Here is a 23,579-nt window from a genome sequence, read left to right as displayed (position 1 = left end):
GGGCTCTCCTTGCAGTTGAGGTAAAGAAAGGGGCAACTATTTGAAATACTACGAGAGCTTTAAGAAAACAAATCATCCCAAATGTAATAATAGCTTTGTCGTGATGTGAATGCTATTTTACATCAACATTAACATTACAATTAGCTCCAACATGATTTGAATGCGGCATAAGTACATCATATGAGTTGACACTGCTGGCTTAATTAAAGCTATATACATATAAAGTGCTTTAAAGCCCCCCCCCCCCCCCAAAAAAAAAAAACTTTCTCAATCAGCTTCTCACAATAACCAATAGAGAAAGAAAGACATAGAAAGGACATCAATGCAGAAGATTTACCAATTAGGATTTTGGCCAATTTTGATGATACTTGCTTTTGCAGTCAGGCCATTGTCAATCAAATATGATCAAACCACACCCACAACTGAAACAGACCAGCTGAGTTTTTAAACTTTTAACTCTCGAGAGTTGGCTAAAATAATGATAAAACATTAACTTTGATTTGTGCTCATTCAGTCACCACTATTTAATGTTGTATAGAAATATTATGTTCTAAGCCAAGACTTTGGGGCTTTGATCAATTTGATCACCTGAATTTCAACCAGGGATCAATATGGATAACTTTTAAACCCACGTGGCACAGTGCACTGAGCCAAAGGTCTCCACAAAGAAGCTTTTCAACTTATATCAGGTTATTGGTGCATTTCACTAACCCACAGGTAAAGGAGGGCTCAAGCTATTATGACATACAACATGAACCATTATGAGTAAAAAATGGATTTTAATACAGCAGCTCTTTGTTTGACACCAAATAAATACTGTTACAGTAGATACAATAGTAAATACAATATTACATTAAAAAATGTTGATCATTTTCAAAGACATAAGCGTGGATGCACTGGACGGACAGCTCCTGCAACAAAAAGAACACAAACAACATTAGTAATTGTTATTTTAGTATTTACATCAAATATGTCAGAACTTTGCAAGATTACCGTTAAACTGGGCAATAATTAAAACTCTTTTTAGCAAAATTATACAGTCAGATTATGTCATGGTCTTACCTCGGCATGAGTTGTATACATTTGGTTACCTTACCGATCCTTAACAAAAATAAAAATGCATCAGGAGGTAGGAATTTATAGGAAGTTTGCTCTCTTTAGGGGAGGAGGAAGTTTTTTGTTTTTTGAAATGGTCTTTTTTTCAAACTCTTTTAGGAGTGTTCTTTTTTCACTGCCACAGCATTTTTATCTTTTTTTGTCTTTTTTTCTTTTTTTGTTTGTTTTTGGCAGGATGTTTTCAGACCATTTCAATTCTTTATTTTTTTGTACAATCCCAAGTAAAGCCAAGAACTGAGAAGCCAAGCTTTCATACAAATCATTTAAACACAGACATAAAATATTTACATGTGAGCATTTAAACCAGTCAACTTAACACTATCCTGCAAAAGCTACCGTCTGTTATTCAGTTAAATTACATCACAGGTTTTGTTTTCTTAAACTGACCGTTTAACCTGTGATCAGCTGTCACGTGTCCAGACAAACTATTTGTGTTTTGTGAACCAAAAAAGAAAACAAAAACAAAAAACAGAACTAATTCTACATTAAGAGCATTAAAAAATTCACAATTGTTAAAATGAATCAAACTCACACATGGTTGTTCTGCCAGTTAAACATTTGTGAAGGAAAAAAAATGTCTAGCCAAAGAGAAAACGTGCCTTGTTAATTTATAAACAGGCATTGAAATCTTATAAATTTGCTGGATTGTTGCTCCTCTTCCACTGCTGTGCCTCCGGGGAAGAGCATCCGACTGATCTTCATCTGCGCCAGGAGCGAGGCTCGTTGTCATCCTCTTCCTCATCGTCATCCTGCAACAACGCATCGTCACTCAGTGACTCTTCTGGGTACTAATGGCAGGAAAAAATTTGATTAGTGACTCTATAGATGACAAAAAATGAACAAAAGGCAAACATCTTCTATTTCAAGCTCAGCAACACTTTCACCATGTACTTAAACATGTCAAGAGAGACTACATTCTCAGCTTGAGAATATCATGCTGCAGACGGACCAGATGCTTAATAAAAGTGGCCATGCAAGAGCCACATGGCGACAATCCTTGCTGTAGTGTGTAATGGCTCCCTCTTGTGTTTTCTAAATATAACACAACAGGAATTTTAATAAGTTTTTCTGATAGGATATCTGAACAGAAATCATCCAAATGTCTCCACTGACCCCTTTTCCTTAAGGCTCATCATCTTATGTATGCAAAGAGAGAAAACTGTCTACAAACCTCTTCGTCCTCTGGTTCTGCTTCATCAGCATCTGTAGCACTGAGATTCATTACAGCCTTATGCCAGGCCAGGCGCAAGACCTGGTTGTTGAGCCTTACTCCATGAATAGCCGCCTGACGGGTGGTCGGAACACAGGGAAGAAAGAGAAAAACATGTTTAGAGATTATGAAGTCTAAAAAAGAGAATAATGGGCTTAATCAAAGTGTGGTATGGCTGGTAGAGCTGACTCACCTGTTCTGCCTCTGCTCTCGACTTGTAAGTGATGACTGCAGACAAGTTGTTTTCATCAATCTGGCAATCTTCAATCTCTCCATATTGCTTCAAAATTGTGAACACAAAACATGTTGGTCACTTAATAAAAAAAATGAATTCCTGTGCAATTATTGAAAACTTATATGCATCTTCTGTCATTACCTAATGAACCAAAACAATCTCAAGTGACATTCCCTGGTGTTAGAGGGCTGTATTATCTACAAATGGCCTTTTTATATTGCAGCTGCGTTACCTTATTCTTACTGTTAAATATAATTTGAGATTAAATGACTGGTGCTGGTTTCATTGCTGCTAAACTCAGCAGCATTTCCATACGACAGTCACATGGTGTTTGTGGTTCTGACATCCTAGACTACTGACTGGAAGGATTTTGTATTTGTAGTTCAAGTATTTGTTCTGGTGGTTGAGTGAATATTTAACCTTAATATGAGCCAATTATGTAGGTGAATTATCACTTTAGTTATTACGCCGATGATGTGATGTGCCATTTTAGCATTTCTGTAATTTGTATTTAGACAGGCTGGCCTGTGATTGTGTGTGCACTGTGCAATTGTAACCACCAGAGGACACTGTTGATTGTTTTTGCTACACGGAAAAATAGCAATAATCCAGTGTTCTTGGTATTACTGTATAAAATATATCAAATATATAAGATTAGCTAAATTAAAGCCCAATAATTTTTACTTAAATTTTCATTTGTGTCATCACTTCAGTACATATAGTAAAATAGTACATGGGATTTTTGCCCATTTAGGTTTTTTATTTCTTCGTCTTTTGCTCTATATAACCACATTACAAATGCCTGCATTCAAAGTAAGATCTGAATTTCCATCTTCTCAACATTTAAGCTTGAAGTGCCCTTTAACACAGAGTCCTCTGAACTACCACCGAAAGGGTCCTATTGGTTCAATTGTGGATACTAAATCTCATTTTCAGTCAGTTTCAGTCCGACTTACAGCAAAGTGTGGCAGCAAATCTACGCAGTCCGTTCCAACGAAGCCGGAAATCTCCAGCGCTCTTGGTCGATGGTCCACGACTGCATGCAGTGGCACACCTCTCCCCCGACCTCTGGAGCCCCTTCCCCGGGCTCTGAGAGCCCCACGGCCCCGAGTGTGGACCCCGCGGCCTCGCCCAGGTGAGAGGATTCCCCTTTTAGCTGCCTGAGCAAACAAAAATAGGGACGGAAAAGAAGTCAAACAGAGCACAAATAACAACACATGATTAGAGTTGTGGAAATTTGAGATCATTTCAAGTTACAAGAGCACAAGTGCCCTCCAGTGGCAGGTGTGTAAGTAGCATTTTAGCACTTGATTATAAGCTTGAGGAAAAGTTTTCATTTTCAAGATCAAGTGATTACCTCAATTTGCAGCTGGGTATACTTGATCTTCAACATAGCAGTGTCCTCTCCAGACTGAGTCTTCTTGTACAGGTCAAGCTCTGCATCCAGCAGTTCCTTCTGTGCCTGACCATAAAATAAACTCACATCAGGAAAGACGGCATTGCAGATCAAACATAGTAAGTCAAAGGCAACTGGATAGGCCAGACACAGAAAATCGAGTTGACTTTGAGACGAATAAAGACGCATTTTCTGCAACCTCAAAGGAACAAAAATTCAGAATGAAAGCTGGTTAAAGAGGAAGTGTAATTCAGTATATAACTGCTTGCTAGTTAGATGTCTGGGTGTCTGTGTGTTGCATGGACAACACTACCTGAGCCTTGCTCTTGGCTGCGCGTAGTGGGTTGTTGCTGCCTGAGATTCCCTTTATCTCCTCTTGCAGTTTGGTGATGCTCTTGGTTAACATTCCCAAAGTTTCCATGATCTTGGCTTTATCCTCTGCCTTCATTGCTTTGTTCTTCTCAAGTTTGGATATCAGGAGCTGCAGAGGACGGGGGCAGAAAGACAGAGATTCACAAGTTTAACTATTGTTTGTACTTGAATAACTATAAACAAATCAAGTGGATGGGAGACAGTGTTCGATTTATATGATTGTGGTGAAAATATGGATGATTTCACTCTCAACAACAAGTGGTTAACTTTTTTTTGTCACATCACTTTTACAGGCAGAGACAATATTACAAGTCGACACATGATCTTAATAATGAGTAATGAGTCACAGGTCCCACACAAAGCTTTCAAACACTGTTGCTAAATCTGTTGAGCCAGAGAAGACTCCACTGACTGGCCTGGGGACTCCGCATGTTGCTTAAGTGGTGAGTCACACTCTTGTATAGCTCACACACTGACATTTAAATCTAGTGCTGAGAGGTTGCATCTGAACCTAAATGCAGAGTAGAAATGGGGACATTTGAATGTTCAAAAAGTCTCTTACCTTCTGTGTCTCAATGTGCTTCTCTAGTATCTCCTGCTTCTTTCTGCGCACATCCTGCTGTAGCCTTAGAGCTTCCTGTGAAGGAATTATAGGCGATGATTAGGTACTGCCTTCTGTTCTTAGTACTAGAATCAAAGTTGCTCGTTTCTCCCATTATCCCTCAATTTGTCCTCTTACCTGCTTCTTCTTCAGGGCTTCCTCTGAGGTTTTCTGGGCTGCCTTCAGTGCAGCAGGATTGTATACAGTCTTTGTGAGGCCCATTGACGTTGAAAACACCTGAAAAGAGGAGACAAATTATAACAAATAACATTTACACATTTTGAAAGAGGACGGATTCAAAAGGGAAATCATTAATCCTGAACAGTGAGTGGATGCTTACTTTTTCAACAGTAGCTGCTGGTTTGGCAGAGAAACCCAGACGGTCCTTCACTGACAGTTTGGAAGGATTCTGCACCAAAGAGGAGAATATACATAATGTTGATACACACCTACTGCAGATTTGGACAAGTGTATGTGAAAAAGCTCAGCCTCGACACCATCACATACCTGAGAGGCTACACCGGAGTCTTGGGAGGGCTCTGAGTTCCCAGAGAGCAGGGGTCCGAGGCGGTCTTTAACGGACTGCTTCAGAGACGTGGCTGAGGGCTGCTGAACGACAAAGATGTTTATCACATTAAGTCTAGTGAATTTTAACACACCCACAGTCAGAAATCAATTCTGATGTTTAATTATCCAGTTTTCTTGCCATCCTGAATTTTAGGTGCATGCGGAGCATCTACTTTATTAACTGTCTTCTGACGTTTCCTATAATGATTCACAAAAACCCTCATTGAAAGACTGTAAATGAAGGCAGCACTGGCATTAATGCAACAGGTTTTTCCAAGTGACAAAAAGTGAAAGCAGGAGAGAACACTGCTGTGTGCCTTGCCCAGTTTTACAGATGATCAAAAACACCCTTGAAGCGGGGTGTTACATTTCAAACAGCAACAATGACAGAGCAACAACAAAGCAAGCTGAGGCTGCACTGAATTATGCTCCATTAAATCTGATGATAGCAGAGGAAATGGTATCTCTGCCTCTTCTACAATGGATTTCTCAAATCAAGAGAAGACTGTTGGATGTTACTGCAGTAACAGTAACGGTGAGCCCTAAAAGAAGCCTCTTAAAAAGAAAACATGACTGTAAAACTGTACTGAAGTTGGACATCTCAAAAATATGTCTGTTTCCAGCACATGGTCACCATGTTGCCAGTCTTGATTAATAAGAGCTAAATAAATACTTGGAGCAAAATCGCAGCAATAACAGAATTATGCTTAAACTGTAAACAAAGCTTTTGTTTACAATCCAGAATGTATCACTCTCCAACCAGTAGATGTGTTCAAACCTGCACCAGATATAATGATTAATGTGGTTAATTCGTCAATGTCAATAAATCTGTCTGATCCTACAAGATCATGCAAGCATGATGTTATTCACGTTTGGCCAGTTAACAACTAACAAGTACAATACAGTAGCAAACTAGGGTTGATGTGATTCTCCAAATCCACGATTGGATCAGACATTTTCGAAAGAATCACATGGAATATACTTGTTCATTCACTTCATTCAAGTGCACCTTCCTTCCAGATATTTACTCTTACTGGTAAACACGACGCAAACACAGACAACATTTTTTGTTTGTGTTGGCACACAAAATTATACAAGAACCACATGTTATGAATGACAGTTTTAAATGAACTTTTTACCATGGTTGGTTGTGTCTGAGGCTGCTGCTGTGAGTGTGACTGGCCCTGGCCCTGCCCATCACTCCCATCGTCACGATACCAGTGCACCCTGATGAAGCGGTTATTGAGAACAGCCTCTGTGCTTTGCATAGCCCGCTTGGCCTCGTCGGGTGAGGCAAACTGAATCAGTGCACCTTCTGGGTCATTCTGGTAGGCCACCTGTGAAGAAAAACAGCGGTGATCCAAATTGAAATGCTCTTAATTTCATATTTAAATCTGGACTCTACCTCAACACTGTCAGGTTATCAAATGGACACAAGAGCAACAATATGGAGTGATTTGACATTATTAAATGTGCAACACTCTTCAAATGGAAGAGAGTAAGTACATTATTATAGTCTTTAAGGTACCTAAGATCAGTTACTGGTTGGTCAGATGGCTTAAATGCCCTATTTTTGTCCATATAAGCTACGTTTTAAAAGCCGACAACAAAGATTAAATCTAAACTACCACAAACTCCAAAACTTCTCTCGAACACATTATCCTATGTGTTGAACATTGATAATGAAGTTGTTTTAAAGCTCCTTCAAGTTCTGATTCTGGATTCACACATTCATATTGTTCACATATTAGCTACCTATGGTTAAGGGTGCTCCTATTGAAAGGGTAACAATCATTATGGGCTGATATACGTTGTATAAAGTTTGATTGCTGGTCTCTATAGAACCCGATCAATAAACACAGGAGACAGTTTCTCTGTGTGCTGCTAAAATGTCACAGCCACACACACCACAGGACTCTGCTGCTCACTGGCTAACTTTCCTCCTGCCATTATCAATATGGAGTTTCAGTGGCCTCTTTGTGTAACCGGCGGCAAACATATTAGCAAGGTCATGCCAGCAAGCTGTTTGTGACTGAGGGGATAGATGGACCGGTACTACGGAACCATCCTCATAACGTTAGGTCTCGCAGTGAGTGGCCAGCCAGTGATTATAATTAGCGCTGACACAGTGTACGTTTAATCATCTCTCCCTGGAGAGAGATAACTACGGTAACAGCAAAAGAAGACGCGCTCCACTGGAGTCAGAAGTAGTCTGTTCAATTTATCATTTGGGATTGTCTTTGTGATAAGTATATTTTCTCTCGTCCTGCGTGAGAGCTAACAGCTGACTGAGCTAACGGCTTACAGTGGAGGCACAAAGCGAGAATGAAAGTTTCTGTTCAGAGGAACATTAAGTGTGAAACAGTGAACTGCAGTTTAATGCGACAACACAACAAGTTTACACTAAATAAATGTACTGAAGTAGACTACTTATGCTGAATATAGTTGACTTTGAGTTTGGAGTTACAGACACTTTACATCAGTGTACATTTTATCAATCTTCTGTCAGAGATGAATGTAACCAGATTCAAATAGTGAGCCGGTGGTGGGGTACTGGCTTCAGGCCACAAATACATCACTACAAGGACTGAGACAACCCAAATTATGTGTTACTGAATTCTGTGTCCTATTTACTTTTTTTATATATACATATATTCAATGTTATTATTTATTTCTTCAGCATTTTAATGACACTAAACTCAACAATGCGACTAAAACCGAAGAACTTTAGATGACAATAAAGTAAAGAAACGTCCTTTTGATCTGTGATAGGTCTTGGCGGATACCGCTTCCAGCAATAGGTGATCGGCCACAAAAATCCTGATCGGATCACCCTCACCTATGGTACTGCATAGTAACAACATACTTTATCGATTGCTAACCATCAAAGCTGTGACTCATAGACACCAACACACAGGGACTGACCTGTAGGTTGACGATGGTGCCAAACTTGCTGAAATGTTCATTGAGTTTGCTGATGTTGTTGAGCTCGGAGGGAATTTGCCGAACCAGCAGCTTGGTGTTAGGAAAGAATGGAGGTCTTTTGTGGTAACCCTGGTGGTTGGGTTTGTTAAAGTTGGGTCTGAACAGCAGAGGAGAGAAATAATCAAGCAATTTAATGAGGATGCTGTTAAACATCACTCTGTCAAATGAGCTTAAACGGCAACTTTAAAGGCAACATATTACTTTTATATTGATATTGGTATTATAAGAAAAAGATCTCTTACTTGTCAAACCAAGGTTTCTTGGGGGGAAGGCCTACATCGTGGGGCATAGATGGTCTTTTCCTTGAATCAGACTCCATAACGATCCTCATACTGTTGTTTGGAATCTTGTCTGGTAAAGGACAAACACTGACATGTCAGTTCTACAGCACACAGCTCAGAAAGAGATCACAGCTCTAGGGCAAAACGTCTGAACACTCAGCTGAAACACAGATACAGTAGCATGTACTGAATACTAGTATTCTACGCGTTTGTAAAGCAGCAACAGGTCATCACAATGGCCAAAGTACTACGCATGTTAATGGCAGAAGGGACAGGACAAGCATGTTTTTAGACAATCTGCTCAAAGCCCAGATTGTTCAGTTGATGCGAACAATACCTCTCTGCGGCTGGTCCACCTCCCCCATTGTGAGGCCAATCAGATTGGGTCTCTGGGCATTGACCCGGTGGCGGTAGATCGGCCTGGAGGTATTAGTGATGCTGGGAGCCTCAGGATTGTACACATCTGTCTCATAGTTGTCTGGTCAGGAGAGAGAGGACACTTTAACTCATAAAACTGAAAGGCAAGCTACAGTAGCAGCGATTTATTGGTACAAAATTAAATCTGTAACTTCAAAAAGACACACAGTCATTACCAGAGGGGAAGAGCGGCACTGAGGCCTGGGGAAGAGAGGGGCGCATCCCAGAGGTGACGATGGTGGGAACAGAGCTGGTGATGGAATTGGGAGGAGCATCCATGCCTGACGGTTGCAGTGGAGGAAGTGGAGGAGGGGGACCTGTATCAGAGAGAGAAACAGAAATACAATGCAATTTAATTGACATTTGAAGGGCTGTAAAGGTGATTTTCCCCTGCGGTTATTTAGATCTGATCAACAGCACTGTATGCAGTATTTTGCCATTCTTTCATTTGTGTTTGCAAATTGGGCTCCTGCAGTGGGATAATGTTATCTTTGGTAATTCAGTGTTTCATCTTGGTATCTGCAGGCACTAATCACCTGCACTCTCTCTTCTCCTGCCTCCTGAGTCTTTCAGCCGTGGGACACAAACTCCACAGCTGTGGTGAATTGGGTTAATTAGCAGACCAGTCGTTGATTATACAAAAAAAATGACACTGTTGTTGTTTCCAGTCAGGAGCACCACAGCAACTGAGCCTGAGGCTAGATGATTTACTCCTTTGTGACGATACGATTCTGAGGCAAAATTTCCATCTGATCCTGGGACACTGTTGTGCTCTAACTTTGCAGGGAGGGAATCCTCCTGTAACCCTCCTTATAGCTTTTCTGCCGTGTCGAGTCTTTTCAGCCTGGCCATCCTTGGATGTAGATTTTGCATATGGCCTCGTCTAAATTGGCTGGCTCTCCCTTTTCATTCAGTTGAAAGCCTTGAAAGAGGTTCCAAAACTATTTGTATCTTAAAAAGAGGCTGCTCGACATTAGCATGTTATTTCATTTTTGTGGTTATTGCGACAGCCATAAACAGTGGTAAAAATAAATAAATAAATAAAGTCTCACCCTTGCCTCTTTTCCAAATTGATTTTTTTTGTAAATTCTATTTTCTTGTTCTTATGTTTGTTACTATTCTGCCTGTTTAATATTGTGTTAAATGCTTTCACTGTAACTCACATTTTGAAAACTGTGTATACTTTTTAAACTTTACTTTATCCTGAACTCATGTGTCATCAAAAAACAACAACTTTAATTTCAGAGTAATATCTGAATTCCTACCTGCAACAGGTGGAAGGCTGGGTGGGAGGGCCCCCGGTGGGGGCACAGGGGGCCGCAGGTTCACAGGTGGGGGGTTCATGAGAGGTGGTGGTGGTGGGAGGCCTGGGGGCGGCGGTGCGTCCACACCTGGGATTGGTGGAGGTTGGAAGGGCAGCATATTGGGCAAATTCACATCCTCCACCACAACTGGGTCACTTCCATGGTCAAAAGGACACATGTCCCCTCTCATGCAGAAGCCCTTTTCTGGAAAAGGGAGCAGACATTTGTAGAACATCAAACACACAGAACCAAAACAATACAAGTCTACACACAAAAAATATGTTTAATCATCTTTCCCTACCATCATAGTCCCGACATCGCTTCCTCTGTTGAGGGGGCGGTCCCCGAATGAAAGGGCCACGATCCACAGGGTGCTCAGGGCGAAAGTTTGACCAACTCTCAGTGGTGTTGTTACTGTGATGATGGGTGGGAGCGATGACTGTAATGGTGCTGCTCAGTGTTGGCACAGGGAAGTGTGACGTGGTTGCAGTTGAGACCAGGGCTGCTGGAGTGTAGCCATCACCACTCTCTGACCTGTGATCGTGATCATACTTCAACTTCCCAGAGTCACGTTCTGTGAGGAGACAAGAACAGCCAGGTCGAAGAGAAAAATGAGTTTCATTATGGCACGTACACCTGTGAAAACCTTAAAACTTTAAACATGATCACATTTTTAAACTTGTGTTCATAGTTTTTGACCTTAGTTGATCCATTGTCATTGTTTGTCTGCCTTATCTACTTATGATCAGCTGTCGCAGCTGCCATCACTGTTGGAATGCATCTCCCAATGCTCAGCTCAATACAGATAGGTCTTTTTTATTTTCAAGTAAAAATGGGCTGGTTCTATATTCTATATCTTTGAATAATGGCGAAAATAACCGGAAGATCAGTCGACAATGACAATGATCATTAGTTGAAACCAAAATCTAAAGTAAATTCGACAAATTCATGAGATAAGCTTTGTGGTCCGCTGTAATCTGTCTCGACCCACAAATGTCAGCAACATAACGGGGTCATAGTTCAAATGAATTGAACTTTGAGCACACTGAAGGATATTATGCAAGTGGTGTCTCAAAACCTGGGTTTTGGTGTCATTGCTCTCTCCAGAGAAAAAAAGCTTCAACTTGCAAAAACAGATCCTGCTGGTGATCATGTGAAGCACCTTAGATCATTTCAAATCCACCATTCACTTCTTACCTCTACTCCTGCTTCTAGACCGAGTTCTGCTGTGGGATGGGCTTCTGCTGCGATCTCGATCCCGGTCTCTGTCCCTCTCTCTATCCCTGTCCCTCTCTCTGTCGCGGTCTCGGATGCGATCCTTGCTCCAACTCCGGCTGCGGCTACGACTGTAACTGCGACTGCGACCTCTCCTGCGGTTGTAGCGATCACGGTACGAATCCCTTCTTGGTGGGTTGCGGTCATATTCCCTCTTCCGTGGGCGATCGTCTCTCTTACGATCATCTCCTCTCCTGAAAAGGTGGGTAAGCAAGGATGTGATAATTAGTGAGAAGTACATACACACTGAAAGGGAAAAAAGGAAACAGGCAGTTGCACACACCTGCCATCTCTGCTGTAGCGAGAGCTTGACTGTGGAGGGCTGTGATTCATTCGTCGAGAAAACTTCTTATCCCGCTCTTCATCCCGATTTGTCTGAACAAAGAAAAAGACATATCTATTTAAAAGATGGCCACTGACATGAGATGCCCTCCACATTTTTTGGTACCTTTAGGTGCACATGTGATTGTGATGGACCTTATAATGAGATTACCTCATCTTTCTTCGGCTCCTCTTTCTCAACCTTGGCCAGAGAGGATGCCTGCTCTGGCTGCGGGAGGTAGTTTTTGTTGTTAATGGCTTCAAACAGCCTATCCACAAATGGCTGGGTCTCTGAAAAAAGGCAGTAGTGTATATGTTAATACACAGACAAGTGACGGAACAGGCTGAATCACATGAAAGAGTAAGGAGGCTTGTGCAATAACACTTTAATGAAACAAGTGGATTAATTACCTTTCTGAAGAAATACATCCAACTGGTCTATACACAAGGCTTTGAGTTCCTTCTCACTTTTGTCTTTCTTCACCAAAGCAACAACATACTTGGCAAGGGCAGAAGGGTCTGCATCACAGCTGGAATTGAACAGGAAATAAACATAAGACACATGGATATAAAAATAAGTCATAATTTAAATAAATTGCGTTATCTGTAATTAACGATACTCTAGCAGCAGTTGCACTGTGTGTGTTTGTTTGAATAAACATTAGGTTGAGTAACAGACTGACTTAAAGTGCCAAAGGGGAGTTGAGAAAATAGTTGTGTCGCTAATAGCTAACGTTACTCACATAGGCTCGAGGGTATCAGACAGCCATGTTTTCAAGGCATCAAGGTTTTCAATTAGCATTTTAAATCCAGCCGAGCTTCCTCTCCACCGCGGCCAGGGTTAACATTAGCTGGGGTGACGTTAATTATGCTAAAAAAGGCTAGCGTAAGGAGAGATAAACTGGTGAAACTAGCCACTTGTGGTCTTTGGCTAGGCTGTGGAGCTAAAAGCAACGTTAGCGAAACCGCCGCGTTAACGTTGGCCAGACTAGCCACGTTAGCATACGTCTTTCCAGGCCCCAAACGTGCAACACGATTCCTCCACTCTCGTGTCGTATTTATGATGGAAATGCCGACGGACGCGTCTATCATTCAACAACGTTCAACCCACTAATTCTTCAGGGTGGAAATTACTTTATCCGTAAAACGTAAGGAGCATCCACGCTTCACTTGGTACTTTATCCCCTCTTACTAGCTAGCCATGCCATGGCGACTATTTACTTCCGCTTGTGTTCTCGTTGGTCAAATATCGCGAGAAGAAGTTTATACAGTATGTTTCTCCCGTTCTGTAAAGTCACTCAGAAAATGTTTCTTGATAGCAGCTCCTCATGTCTCAAGGCGAGACAACACACAATAAAGATTCAGGCTAAACCAGAGACACATGATTTTTATAGCATAGTATGGTTACATTATATAGATATATTATCTATTTAGATGTATTGTCCATCATTTTGTACAAATTACCTTGTTATTTACATAACATACAGTATGTGGTATTGTTTGGCACCTTGGTCACTGGAATAATTCACTTATTGGTGACAACTCTCAAAAACTACTCAAAAGATTCATTTTATTGAGTTGTTCCTTGTTTTCATCTATTACTCTCTGTAGTATCTTTTTTTATATAAACTTCTGATTTGTGGACACAAAGATCTTGACAAAGACAATGCACGCAATGTTTAAAATAATAATTGGATAATTTTTATTGTTTCCCAGTTTTACTGGAACTACAGTAAAAAGGTACAGAAAGACAAAAGTGATAAAGATAAATACAAAGATATAAAATGTTTCCATTTTCCTCTAAGCAAACCAGTGTGATTCTTCATTATGACACAGTCCAACAACTTGTCTTATCCCCCTTGCACCTCTGTAACATACATTATCTCTCTCAATAAAATTGTAATGTAACCCACGTTCTGACAATACTCCACACAAACAGCATATAAACCAAATCCTCAAGACATTTTTTGGATCCAAATATATTGTGTGAAAAAAACAAAATGCAAAGGGTTTTTCCTAGAATTTTATGTTTACATTTTAAAATATTACTAACTGTATATTATTAACAGTTCCATGAGTTTATAGTACATGGACTAGAGTTTATAGTACATGGATTAAAACATGTAATGCCACTTCAATGATTAAAGCAGCATTACGGAGAGATTGGCATTTTGTGTGATTTGTTGCCCCCCCCCACAGTTTCCGAGTGCAGCACCACTGTCTGACAAATTGTTACAGACCTGGGATTTGTATTTACACAGACGTAATGTAGGTGCTAACTACAAACAAAACTGAATACGTGTTAACAATGTTATGTGTTGAGACATTGTATCTTGAAGCAAACATGTATGCAACGTTGTGATCCTACCCTCTCACTGAAGTTACATAGTGCAGAAACAAGTGATGGGGGGGAGTGGCTGAGACAGTGACACCATTCACCCTGTTACAAGACACTGCACCATCAAAATAATTTGGAATAATTATGGTAAAAAAAAGTTACATAATGTTCCTTTAAATGTTCTTCCTCGGTCTGAATAAAAACATTGTGATGCCAGAAAAAAAGAGAGCTACCTGTAACAAAATTTTGGTTTGCAACACAGTCTTAAAATAAAGCTCATTATATACATACTGGACCTCTTAAAACAGCTCATTTTCAATACATTCATAGTTGCCCTTCAACATTCTTAGTGAATTACACTCTCAAACATAGGGAGGAAACAGTCTGATTATGTATTAATGTGTGTGCACACATTATTACATACATGTATGCACATTAATATAAAATAATACAGGTTGAGTACAAAGATTATAGTTCAATTTACACTTACTATTTTGAATAGAATGGTTGAGAGGAGTACCGGTCCAAACTGCAGTGGTTTTCACTAAGTACAAATAATAAAAACATACAAGGACAGCCTTCATCTTTACATTATCAGTCCAGTACTATTTTTGTGTCCTCCTCACTAACGGGAGAAGGTGAGACACATTTTTTTGCCTGAGTAAAACCTCAGCGTCAGCTCACTATCGACAATCTAACAGTCAAAGGTGTACTAAAAGCAGTGTATTTCTAAAAAATAAAAAAAAACCCTAATAACGAATCAGCGCTTTTGACACATACAGTACAGTAGTCCTTGTGGAGAGGAGTCTGTGTCTAGGTTTCCCTGTCGATGAACTGCAGGTTGATGGGGGCAGCAGGGCAGAGCAGGCCGTGGGTTTTGGCCTTGACATCATCAGTGAGGGGAGACATGCCAATGTGGAACCTTTGAATGAGCTGGACAAGGAGCGAAACCACAGAGAGGTCAGTCAGATTGTTGGACTCATGTTTACAGCAGGCATAACATTTAAACCAAAAGATCTTATGGGGCACATCTGGGAACTGGTGCTTCCTCAAGGGTTGGCACATTCAGAAATATTCAGTGACTGTGAGATATGTGATCTGGGAGAAGCGGAAAGTGAGTCCCATGTTTTTGCGCTTTACACACGATTGCTTTTAGGTACTCTGAACGCTCAGACTGGAGAGTACTACACAATGTTTGCCACGATCTGATTTCTTTGAATGCTTTTAAATGCATTTTGAGGAACCTGATGCCAGAATCATTTGTGTGTTGGTGCTAAAACTGAATAAACTCTTGTGTTCTTCATTTGAAGACAACTGATAAATGTCCCTGTAGCCTACCCTTGTGAGAAGAAGATGCATCTCTAACTCTGCTATTCTCCTGCCGATGCAGCTTCTGATGCCGTAGCCAAAGGGAATTGAGCCAAAGTTGTCAACACGATCTGCGGTATGTTTCCTTATCCAGCGTTCCGGTCGGAAGTCTAAAGCATCAGGGAAGTTCTCTTCCTCCAAAGATGTGGAGTAGTGACACAGGGCCAACTGAGTCTAACAGAGGGAATAAACAGAAAAAATGTGAGTTGGGTAATGAAAACAGCTGGACTATTGTACATGCATCTGTACGAGAGAGATGAGTAATGCAGGATCACGTTACATCTTGTTCCACTGTAATGCTTTTTTGGCTGACGCTTATGGTCACGCTTTTTCTTCAGCACATGCACACACTGGAAGGCCTGCATCTATTATGTCTTCATCAGTCTTACCCCTTTGGGGATGAAGTATCCGCCCACCACCAAGTCATCCTGGGTAATCCGTCCGTTGCCTGGGAGAACTGGAAAAAGCCTGCTCCCAGGGAGGGGCGCACAAAAGAGTGTTATTCAACAGCACTATACATTAATCTGTTACAAAGTTTCCTTCTTAGATAACAAATGGAGGCAACACAGCGAGAAAGATAATGAAGAGTCAAATTAAAAATACTCATGTGAACATGTATAACAAATGTGACCACTAATTTTAAAAGTCTGTTGCCGAATTGTTTCTAACGTGACAAGTGACAGCAAATTATAAAAACTTTATTATATTATATATAATTAATAGCCAAAGAAGAGTTTAAAAATCCATGCAGTCTGCACCTCAGAGTCTCTTTGACCAACCCTCTGATGAGAGGCAGACGAGGTACATCATCGGCTGTTGCCACCGCTCCAGGTCCGAGAGTCCTCGTCACTTCTGTAAAGATTTGCTGCTGTATATGAGGGTGTTGCGCTAACAGGTAGCTGGCCCACGAAAGAGTGAAGGATGTCTAGGAGAACAGAAAAGGGTATTTTTGAAAAATGATATCCAGTATACTACTATTGTTCATTAGCTCTTCTATTAAATCTGTTTTGCAACAGGTTTGACTGCAATACCAGCTGATATAAGAGTGACTGTGATGTTGCGTAAGCGTTAGGAAACAGAGAGGGGCTTTGAGGCAGAGGGGGCTAATTCCACGTGCTGAGCAGACAAACACTCCAGTCCACTCGACCAGCTGCACTCCCCGGCCCTTTAGCCCAAACAGCACTGAAGTGTGCCACATAGTTTGGAGCAGTACAGTGTGCACTTTACATTAAATGTAACTAGCATACACAGAATTAAAAACAATCCAATTAATTAGGAAATGACAAAAATCTAATGGAATTTTAGGCCAATTCTCCCTCCCCCTATTTTTAAAATTTCCAATATATCATTACTCGAGCTCTTCCTCCTAAATCTTCTCCCACACATGTTGTGACACTATGATCATTTTCATTTCCTCTTTCCGTCATTGCAACCACCCTACGCCCTCATTACAGTTATCTCCCTGATCTCAATTGTCCCAACTCTTCCTTCTTCTGACTCGCACGTCACTGACATTTCAATTTCAATGACGTGGGCAGATGAGAAAACGATATGGAAATCGTCTTTCTCGTGTTGCCATCCTATCTTTACCGTATGCTTTGTTACCCAAGCCCACATCTCACTTCTCTTCCTGGCATCCTGCTCTTCCTCCCACTCTGTTATCACCCTCTTCCCATCTAACCAACTTGCACCTAATCAACCCCAGCTGGGACAGATGCTGGCAACACCTCAGACAAAGCCAGAGAGGAATCATATGACACAAGCTCATCCAAACACAGCTCTTAAAGGCTTAGGCCTCTCCCCGCTATCGCCCCACATCTTCTCTTTATTTCCTAACAACCATCTTACTCCCAACCCCAACCCCCCCATGACGCCAATTCTCCAATCTTCGATGTATCACGTCAGCGTCCCTCTTCCTCGAGCCTACCCCCTTTATTCTCCCCCTCGTCTCACCTCTGCCCAGTCTGTGCTATAACTCTGGCTGCGGCTAACGTGTCTTGACAGCTCTTGTGTGTGCCGAGTAAAGGCAAATGCACCAAGGGGTCAGGTAATGGCTCAGCTACATCCACCCCCTGCCGGGACGTGGCCGTTGCAACAAGTTCAACAAAAACACACACACCCTTTTATCCCGTGGCCCCCAGTCCAGAACAAAACACTCTGCAGACATAATTCTCATTAATCTGACAGTACCCCAAACAAATTAGGCAGTAGCTATGCACGTGTGCACGTAGTGCGCACACAGATGCAAATACACACACATATGCACCAGATGAGTGTGACAAAGTTGAAAAATCATCCTTAATGAGTACAGATCATGATTTTTGAGTTTAATTCAAGATATCTTAAATTTTCTGACTAAATTGTGTCTTGTGGAGGCGTCTGATGACTCAGTGGGCTGAACCATGCAAAAGTAACATCCTGGATCCAAATCTGACCCAGGACCTTTCCCATGTGTCACACCTTTGCTCCTTTCCAGCGTTTCCCCATTTCTGTAATCTTCAATGTGCCAATTAAAAAGGCATAAAACTCGCCCAGAAATGATACTTCACTGACATTAAACCAACAGTCTTAATCATTCGCCAGTGCCATCTAATTAAGTTCTGATGTGGCAACACGTGAACACACAACACAGATGTCTCGCAGAGGAAAAAAAGAAGACAAAAGCCCCCCTGTGTAGATCTAACAGACAGAGACAAATGACAAGAAACTAAATCTGAGTGAGAACAAGTTTGTCAGTGGGACACCGTGTAACCCCCCGATTCACTGCTCTGACCTGACGCTGGCACAGCTACACAGGCACAGATATGGCGCCAGAAACCCAACCCTTGAAACTCAACACTGACTCACACACACACACACACACACACACACACACACACACAGACAGAGACACACACACAAAGACAGAGACACACACATGCACCTCCCAACCCCTCCACCTCCAGCTAAAGCCACACTCACTGCATCTCTACACTCCTCAAATCCCTCTCTGCACGTGTCCTTTCAAACTTCTGCTTAAAAAACACACACACCGTGTCGACCCCGGCCAGTAGCATCTCCGTTGCATTGGCGTAGATCTCCTCTACGCTCATCTCCCTGGTAATGAGCATGTGTGTGAGCAGCCCTCCCTGCACCTCCTCTCCCCGCTCCAGCTGGGTCTTGATCTCTGCAAGCCTCTTATCAACGTGAATACGGCCTGCGATCAGACAAAGACGGAGAAGGTGGGATGAATAGGAAAGAGGGGGAGTGGGTGAGGGGAGGTGAGGGATGGTAGTGAAGGAAATGAAGGCGAGGAAAGAACAGGTTATGTAACAGAGGAACCCCACACTGCCACAGCCCCCATGGTACAGCAATGGAGATTTACATGCAAATCAACATTCCTTTCTATTGATGCCAGGCTATTTGTCCAAAAATAGAAAAAAGTTTGCAGACCTAAACTTTACTTATTTGTGTTTCAAAAAGCACCACAGAAACAGTATTATCTAATATGTTTACAACACGAACACGATCTAGGAAAGATCTAACATGATACTTTACTTTTTTGGATAATGCAACAAAAAGGATGAATAAACTTCAGTAAGATTCAAAGCCCTCGTGGTCACTGGAAAATGGAAAATCTGGAAAATCTCACAGGGGCATTACATTTCAGCCTGTGAAAATATTTGTATAATGTCTTCTGTGGCTCTGGAGATGTTTTGTCAAGTCTGAAAGATTGCTCCTGATGTTGGCTTTAGTTATATCAGCTTCTGCTTGGAGACTACAAATACATAACAAAGACTCCACAGCATCAAGTGTTTTTGGACCTTTATCCTTACTAGTCAGGTTATATCTGCTTCCTCTGCCAAGATTTCCATTTTTTTAATCTTTCCTTTGCCTCCAGCTTTTTGGAAGTGCAGCACTTAATTGCTGGAATACCCTTTTAATCTGAAAGTACTCGGGGTAATGTAGGCAGACAGTTCACTGGAACAACAATATGCAAGACTCAGCCTCTTGTCAATTTCACACTAAAAACAAACTGGGTAGCATATCAACAGGGTAAACACTAACTGTAGCTGTCATTGACCATAATCACAGGGCAGTCCTTGTCCTCTGACTTCACGTTCAGGGATGTTGTACTGCTGTGTTCCTGGTTGCAAGTCAAATATGTTGTTTTACCTTGAAATATGGCCGCCGTGTGAATATGGTCTATTAGCTAGTTAGCTCAGTTTCGAATTCATCTATCAGTCCGAACTGGGAGTGTAAGGTGTTTACACAGCTAGCACAGGAGCTTTAGTATGGGACGGGTCAGGGCTGGCTGGTTAGCATAACTGGAGATATCCCTACAGCACAATACATAGACATCATAACCTGAAAACTGTCACTTCTACCCAGTCTGTTGGTAATTTAAGTTAATGTTTGAATGTTTTCAACTAAAGAGGTGGGTCTTGAGCTGTACAACTCAATAGAGGGGGCAGATCTGATGTAGGGGGGCAGTTTGTTCCACGGACTGGGGCACCGTGAGCTTTATAAGCTTTCGACCACTTACTGAATTTGAAGAGGCCGTCCCAGGAGAGACAGAACTCCTCCCACGGTTTGGGGATGACAGGTCGGAGCCACTTGGGGATCGCCCCGGCGTACATGGTTGTCTTGAAGGAGCTGAACATGAGGTGCAGTGCACTGATGTAGTCTTGGGTTTCCTGGGGAATGTGGTTTTCCAAACAGCCTAGTCGGCACTCATACAAAATGGCTGCCACACCTGTATAGACAAGCGCGACGCAGAGGGAGACAGAGTTTCATTTAACTTTTCGGTGTAGATGGAAAGCAGTGAAAAGGATTCCTAACCCATCACTGGATACATTTAAGCATTAGCACGTGGCAACTCGAGCAGTTGTTGATTGTCAGGACTCGCCATCGCCATGTGTAGCCTAACTTTGAGATGATTGAAAAGTATTTTTCTTATTCCTGTCAACTTTCTCTCTGCTATTACTTCTTTGCCAGCCTTTAGTTCTCTCCAACAGCCTCTCCTTTCCCCCCTCTATCTATTTCTACTACATCTGCACTCTGCTTTTCAGATCCACCCTGCCAACTTTGAATTCCTTCACCAACAACCTCTACCAACCTTCCATGGCGTATTTGAAGAAGAGGTCATTCACATTGAAGACAGTCGCTCCGTCAGAGTGCTCGGTGCGCAGAACACAAATGTTCTTTATCAGGTCGTCTACCACCTCGTTCACGTCATCGGAGAAGACTGCTACGTCACGCGGACGCATGATGAGCTGCCTGAGCACGCTACGCATCTTTAGCCAATCTTCTCCCTCTCTGGAAAACAGGAAAAGGGAGACAAGGTGAATTTTTGGCATTCTCGTGAACCGTCTCATATTAACACAGCACATTCACAGACACAGCAGTGAATCTGATGCCAGAGTTTATAGATACAAGAGCAGAGTTTTGAGGAGTAAAGAGCATGCACGCTAGACATGAGCTGATCCTGGAAATGTACCCCCCAGAAGCTTTGTGCTGTGCCCATCTGCACATATGGAAACTGAAGTGATTATCCTGTCAACTCTAAAGTCAATAATGTCAGGTGGTGCTTGTCCAGACTCAAAGGTTAAAGGGGACTCACGCTGAGATGAGTCCAGTGGATCGGCCTCTCATGTCTCTGTACTCCTTCCAGGACTCCATGTTGGCTCTCTGAGGGGCCACACCCTCGGCCCTGAGTACTTCCGCCACCAGGTCACGGTCCGCCACCGACACCACCAGCTGGGGCCCGAAATGGGATTTGAAAATTTTGCCATACATCTGCCTGTGCTTCATCTATAAGGCAGTAGTGACATCAGTATATTAGTTGTCGTACGTATTTCTTGTTTGACTAAGTTCACTTTTGAAGCAACATTATGTAACTTTTTTTCACCTTAAATAACAGCTTCAAAATCAATTCTATGGTACAGTGTCTTATAATAGGGTGAATGGTGTCTCTGTCTCAGCCACTCCGCCCCCCTATCACTTGTTTCCCCACTATGTAACTTCAGTGAGAGGGTAGGATCACAGCGTTACATACAAGTTATGATGTAATGAGTTTTGTTTGTAGTCAGCACTAACATTACTTCTGAGGAACTGTTACAGACCGGGGATTTGTATTTATGGCAGTGGTGTTGTACTGAGAAACTGTGGGGAGCGCTAAATTGCACAAAATGCAAATTCCTGCATAATGTTGCTTTAAACTGGCATATTATACATAAAATCTAGAAGGTAATGTAGAACATTTTGGCTGTTGCAGCCCAATGCAGATCAAATAATAATTGTAATAGCCAAACCCCTCTGTAATCCAATCCATCATCCAAATATAGGCCTGTACTTAGAATTGTCATAATGTTGGTTAAGTGGATATCTATATTTGAATGGAAAATGGTGCTGTTCAAACAGCTGTTATCAAATAAACCCCTATTGAAGAATGTGATGTGCCATGATCTGCATTTGATCTGATCTTATCCTCTGTCCTGACTTCTCAAGTACTGATTTGAATGAAATCTCTTTGGACATCATATCACTTGGATTTATTTCCAGATTAAATTAAGAAATATAGTAGTAACAAATCCTCTAATAAAATGTATGTGTATACTCCACTTTTACACATCAGCACAATGCTTTGGAAATAAAGAATATTCACACACATTAAAGAAATAAATGAATACGTGTAATGATATAATAGGTCTCATTATCAGTTTCTGTCAAGTCTCAAGACAAGATCAGCAACACAATACACCAGAGGGTAATGACACAGGTACTCGTGTGTCGTGTTTTGTCGTGTTGATTGACACCTGAAATGGCTAATTTGCACATTTCTTCCCTCTTATCTTCAAAGATGATTACGATGACGATTACAAACTCGTACCTTGAGTGGAAAACTGACCAGCGGCCAAACCCCCGGTGCGCTTTTACGCAACGGTCTGTGCCATTTTACGCATAGGTGGCGAATTTGGCAGACTCTTTGCCACTGGTTAGAAACAAAGAGATGGTCTCAAGTTGAAGGCCGTCGTTACCTGAATTTCATGAATTCTGCTGAACCCGTCTCTCCAGAAGAACTCGACCAAGTTGGATAAGGTGCTGGGTCCAGGCATCTCCTTCAGGGTCTTGACTGTGGTTTTCTCGCCGACATCCGCCGGCGTGATCAATCTCTCAGCCATGGTTTCTTCTCCAGCCGCGGAGATCCCAAAAGCCTCGCTGGCTGCTGACTTGTGTAAGGCGCGTAAAATGAAGAACAGCTGCCTGTTTGGCCGGTCGCCTTGAAAAGTCTTCCAGCATGCTGTCGTGAATTTATTCAGGATTGCCATTCTGTGGATACCTATCGGGGTTTCCGTGAGCAAAAGCGTTGTATGATGATTGTGTCTCCTGAAAAGTCGAAGGGCGCAGAGTTCACATCTGCAAATGCACGTTCCTGGCACGTGCAAAACGCAGTCCTCCGTGTGTGGTAATGTAATGTAAGATGGGATTGTGTTGTGGAACGCTTTTAAATAGTTGCTTGTACAACCTCAGAAGTGGAAGAGGATTGGATGTTCGCTTCAGAAGAAGGGAGGGATAACTCTGTATTCGGTTGTGGGCGTTCCCCCCCCCCCCCAAAAAAAAAGCTGCTGGATCCATCGTGTCGTTGGAAAAGGAGTGGATCACAACGTGCCAACACGCAGTTACATCACACCAATCAATCAGCCTTACACACACACTCTGAATTAACCTTAAAGTGATTAACGCCACATGAAACCACATTGTAATGTTTACACTGATCATAAAACAAAAGGAGAATCCCTCCCACAGGCTGG

The 23,579-nt window shown here is 41.9% G+C and overlaps 2 protein-coding genes across 3 annotated transcripts; both read right to left on the bottom strand.

Moving 5' to 3' along the window:
• Nucleotides 1-1,170: 1,170 nt before the first annotated feature.
• Nucleotides 1,171-13,301, bottom strand: rbm26 (RNA binding motif protein 26). 2 transcript variants are annotated; one of them, XM_084349509.1, is made up of 22 exons: nt 12,824-13,301; nt 12,492-12,610; nt 12,253-12,371; nt 12,043-12,134; nt 11,682-11,953; nt 10,786-11,058; nt 10,446-10,688; nt 9,357-9,497; nt 9,101-9,241; nt 8,725-8,833; nt 8,423-8,579; nt 6,637-6,834; nt 5,438-5,539; nt 5,271-5,339; nt 5,069-5,167; nt 4,892-4,966; nt 4,271-4,438; nt 3,919-4,023; nt 3,518-3,721; nt 2,520-2,606; nt 2,288-2,401; nt 1,171-1,904 (listed from the first exon to the last, which is right to left on the bottom strand). In XM_084349509.1, exons 1-22 carry the CDS (start codon nt 12,880-12,882, stop codon nt 1,815-1,817), a joined length of 3,036 nt encoding a protein of 1,011 aa, XP_084205635.1. In that variant the 5' UTR covers nt 12,883-13,301; the 3' UTR covers nt 1,171-1,814. The 2 variants fall into 2 exon arrangements, with proteins under 2 accessions (XP_084205635.1, XP_084205636.1); XM_084349510.1 differs by having other exon boundaries at nt 5,438-5,536.
• Nucleotides 13,302-13,753: 452 nt separating this feature from the next.
• On the bottom strand, nt 13,754-23,243 carry cyp27c1 (cytochrome P450, family 27, subfamily C, polypeptide 1). The gene is made up of 9 exons (XM_084350139.1): nt 22,806-23,243; nt 21,389-21,579; nt 20,885-21,084; nt 20,312-20,521; nt 18,819-18,982; nt 16,545-16,711; nt 16,176-16,254; nt 15,757-15,960; nt 13,754-15,351 (listed from the first exon to the last, which is right to left on the bottom strand). Exons 1-9 carry the CDS (start codon nt 23,094-23,096, stop codon nt 15,232-15,234), a joined length of 1,626 nt encoding a protein of 541 aa, XP_084206265.1. The 5' UTR covers nt 23,097-23,243; the 3' UTR covers nt 13,754-15,231.
• Between the last annotated feature and the right edge of the window lie 336 nt (nt 23,244-23,579).

The sequence above is a fragment of the Pagrus pagrus genome (genome assembly GCF_965226575.1).
Source record: "Pagrus pagrus genome assembly, chromosome: 1".
Taxonomy (NCBI): domain Eukaryota; kingdom Metazoa; phylum Chordata; class Actinopteri; order Spariformes; family Sparidae; genus Pagrus; species Pagrus pagrus.
Note: the sequence above shows the minus strand (reverse complement) of the source record. Positions and strands in the feature narration are given on the sequence as shown.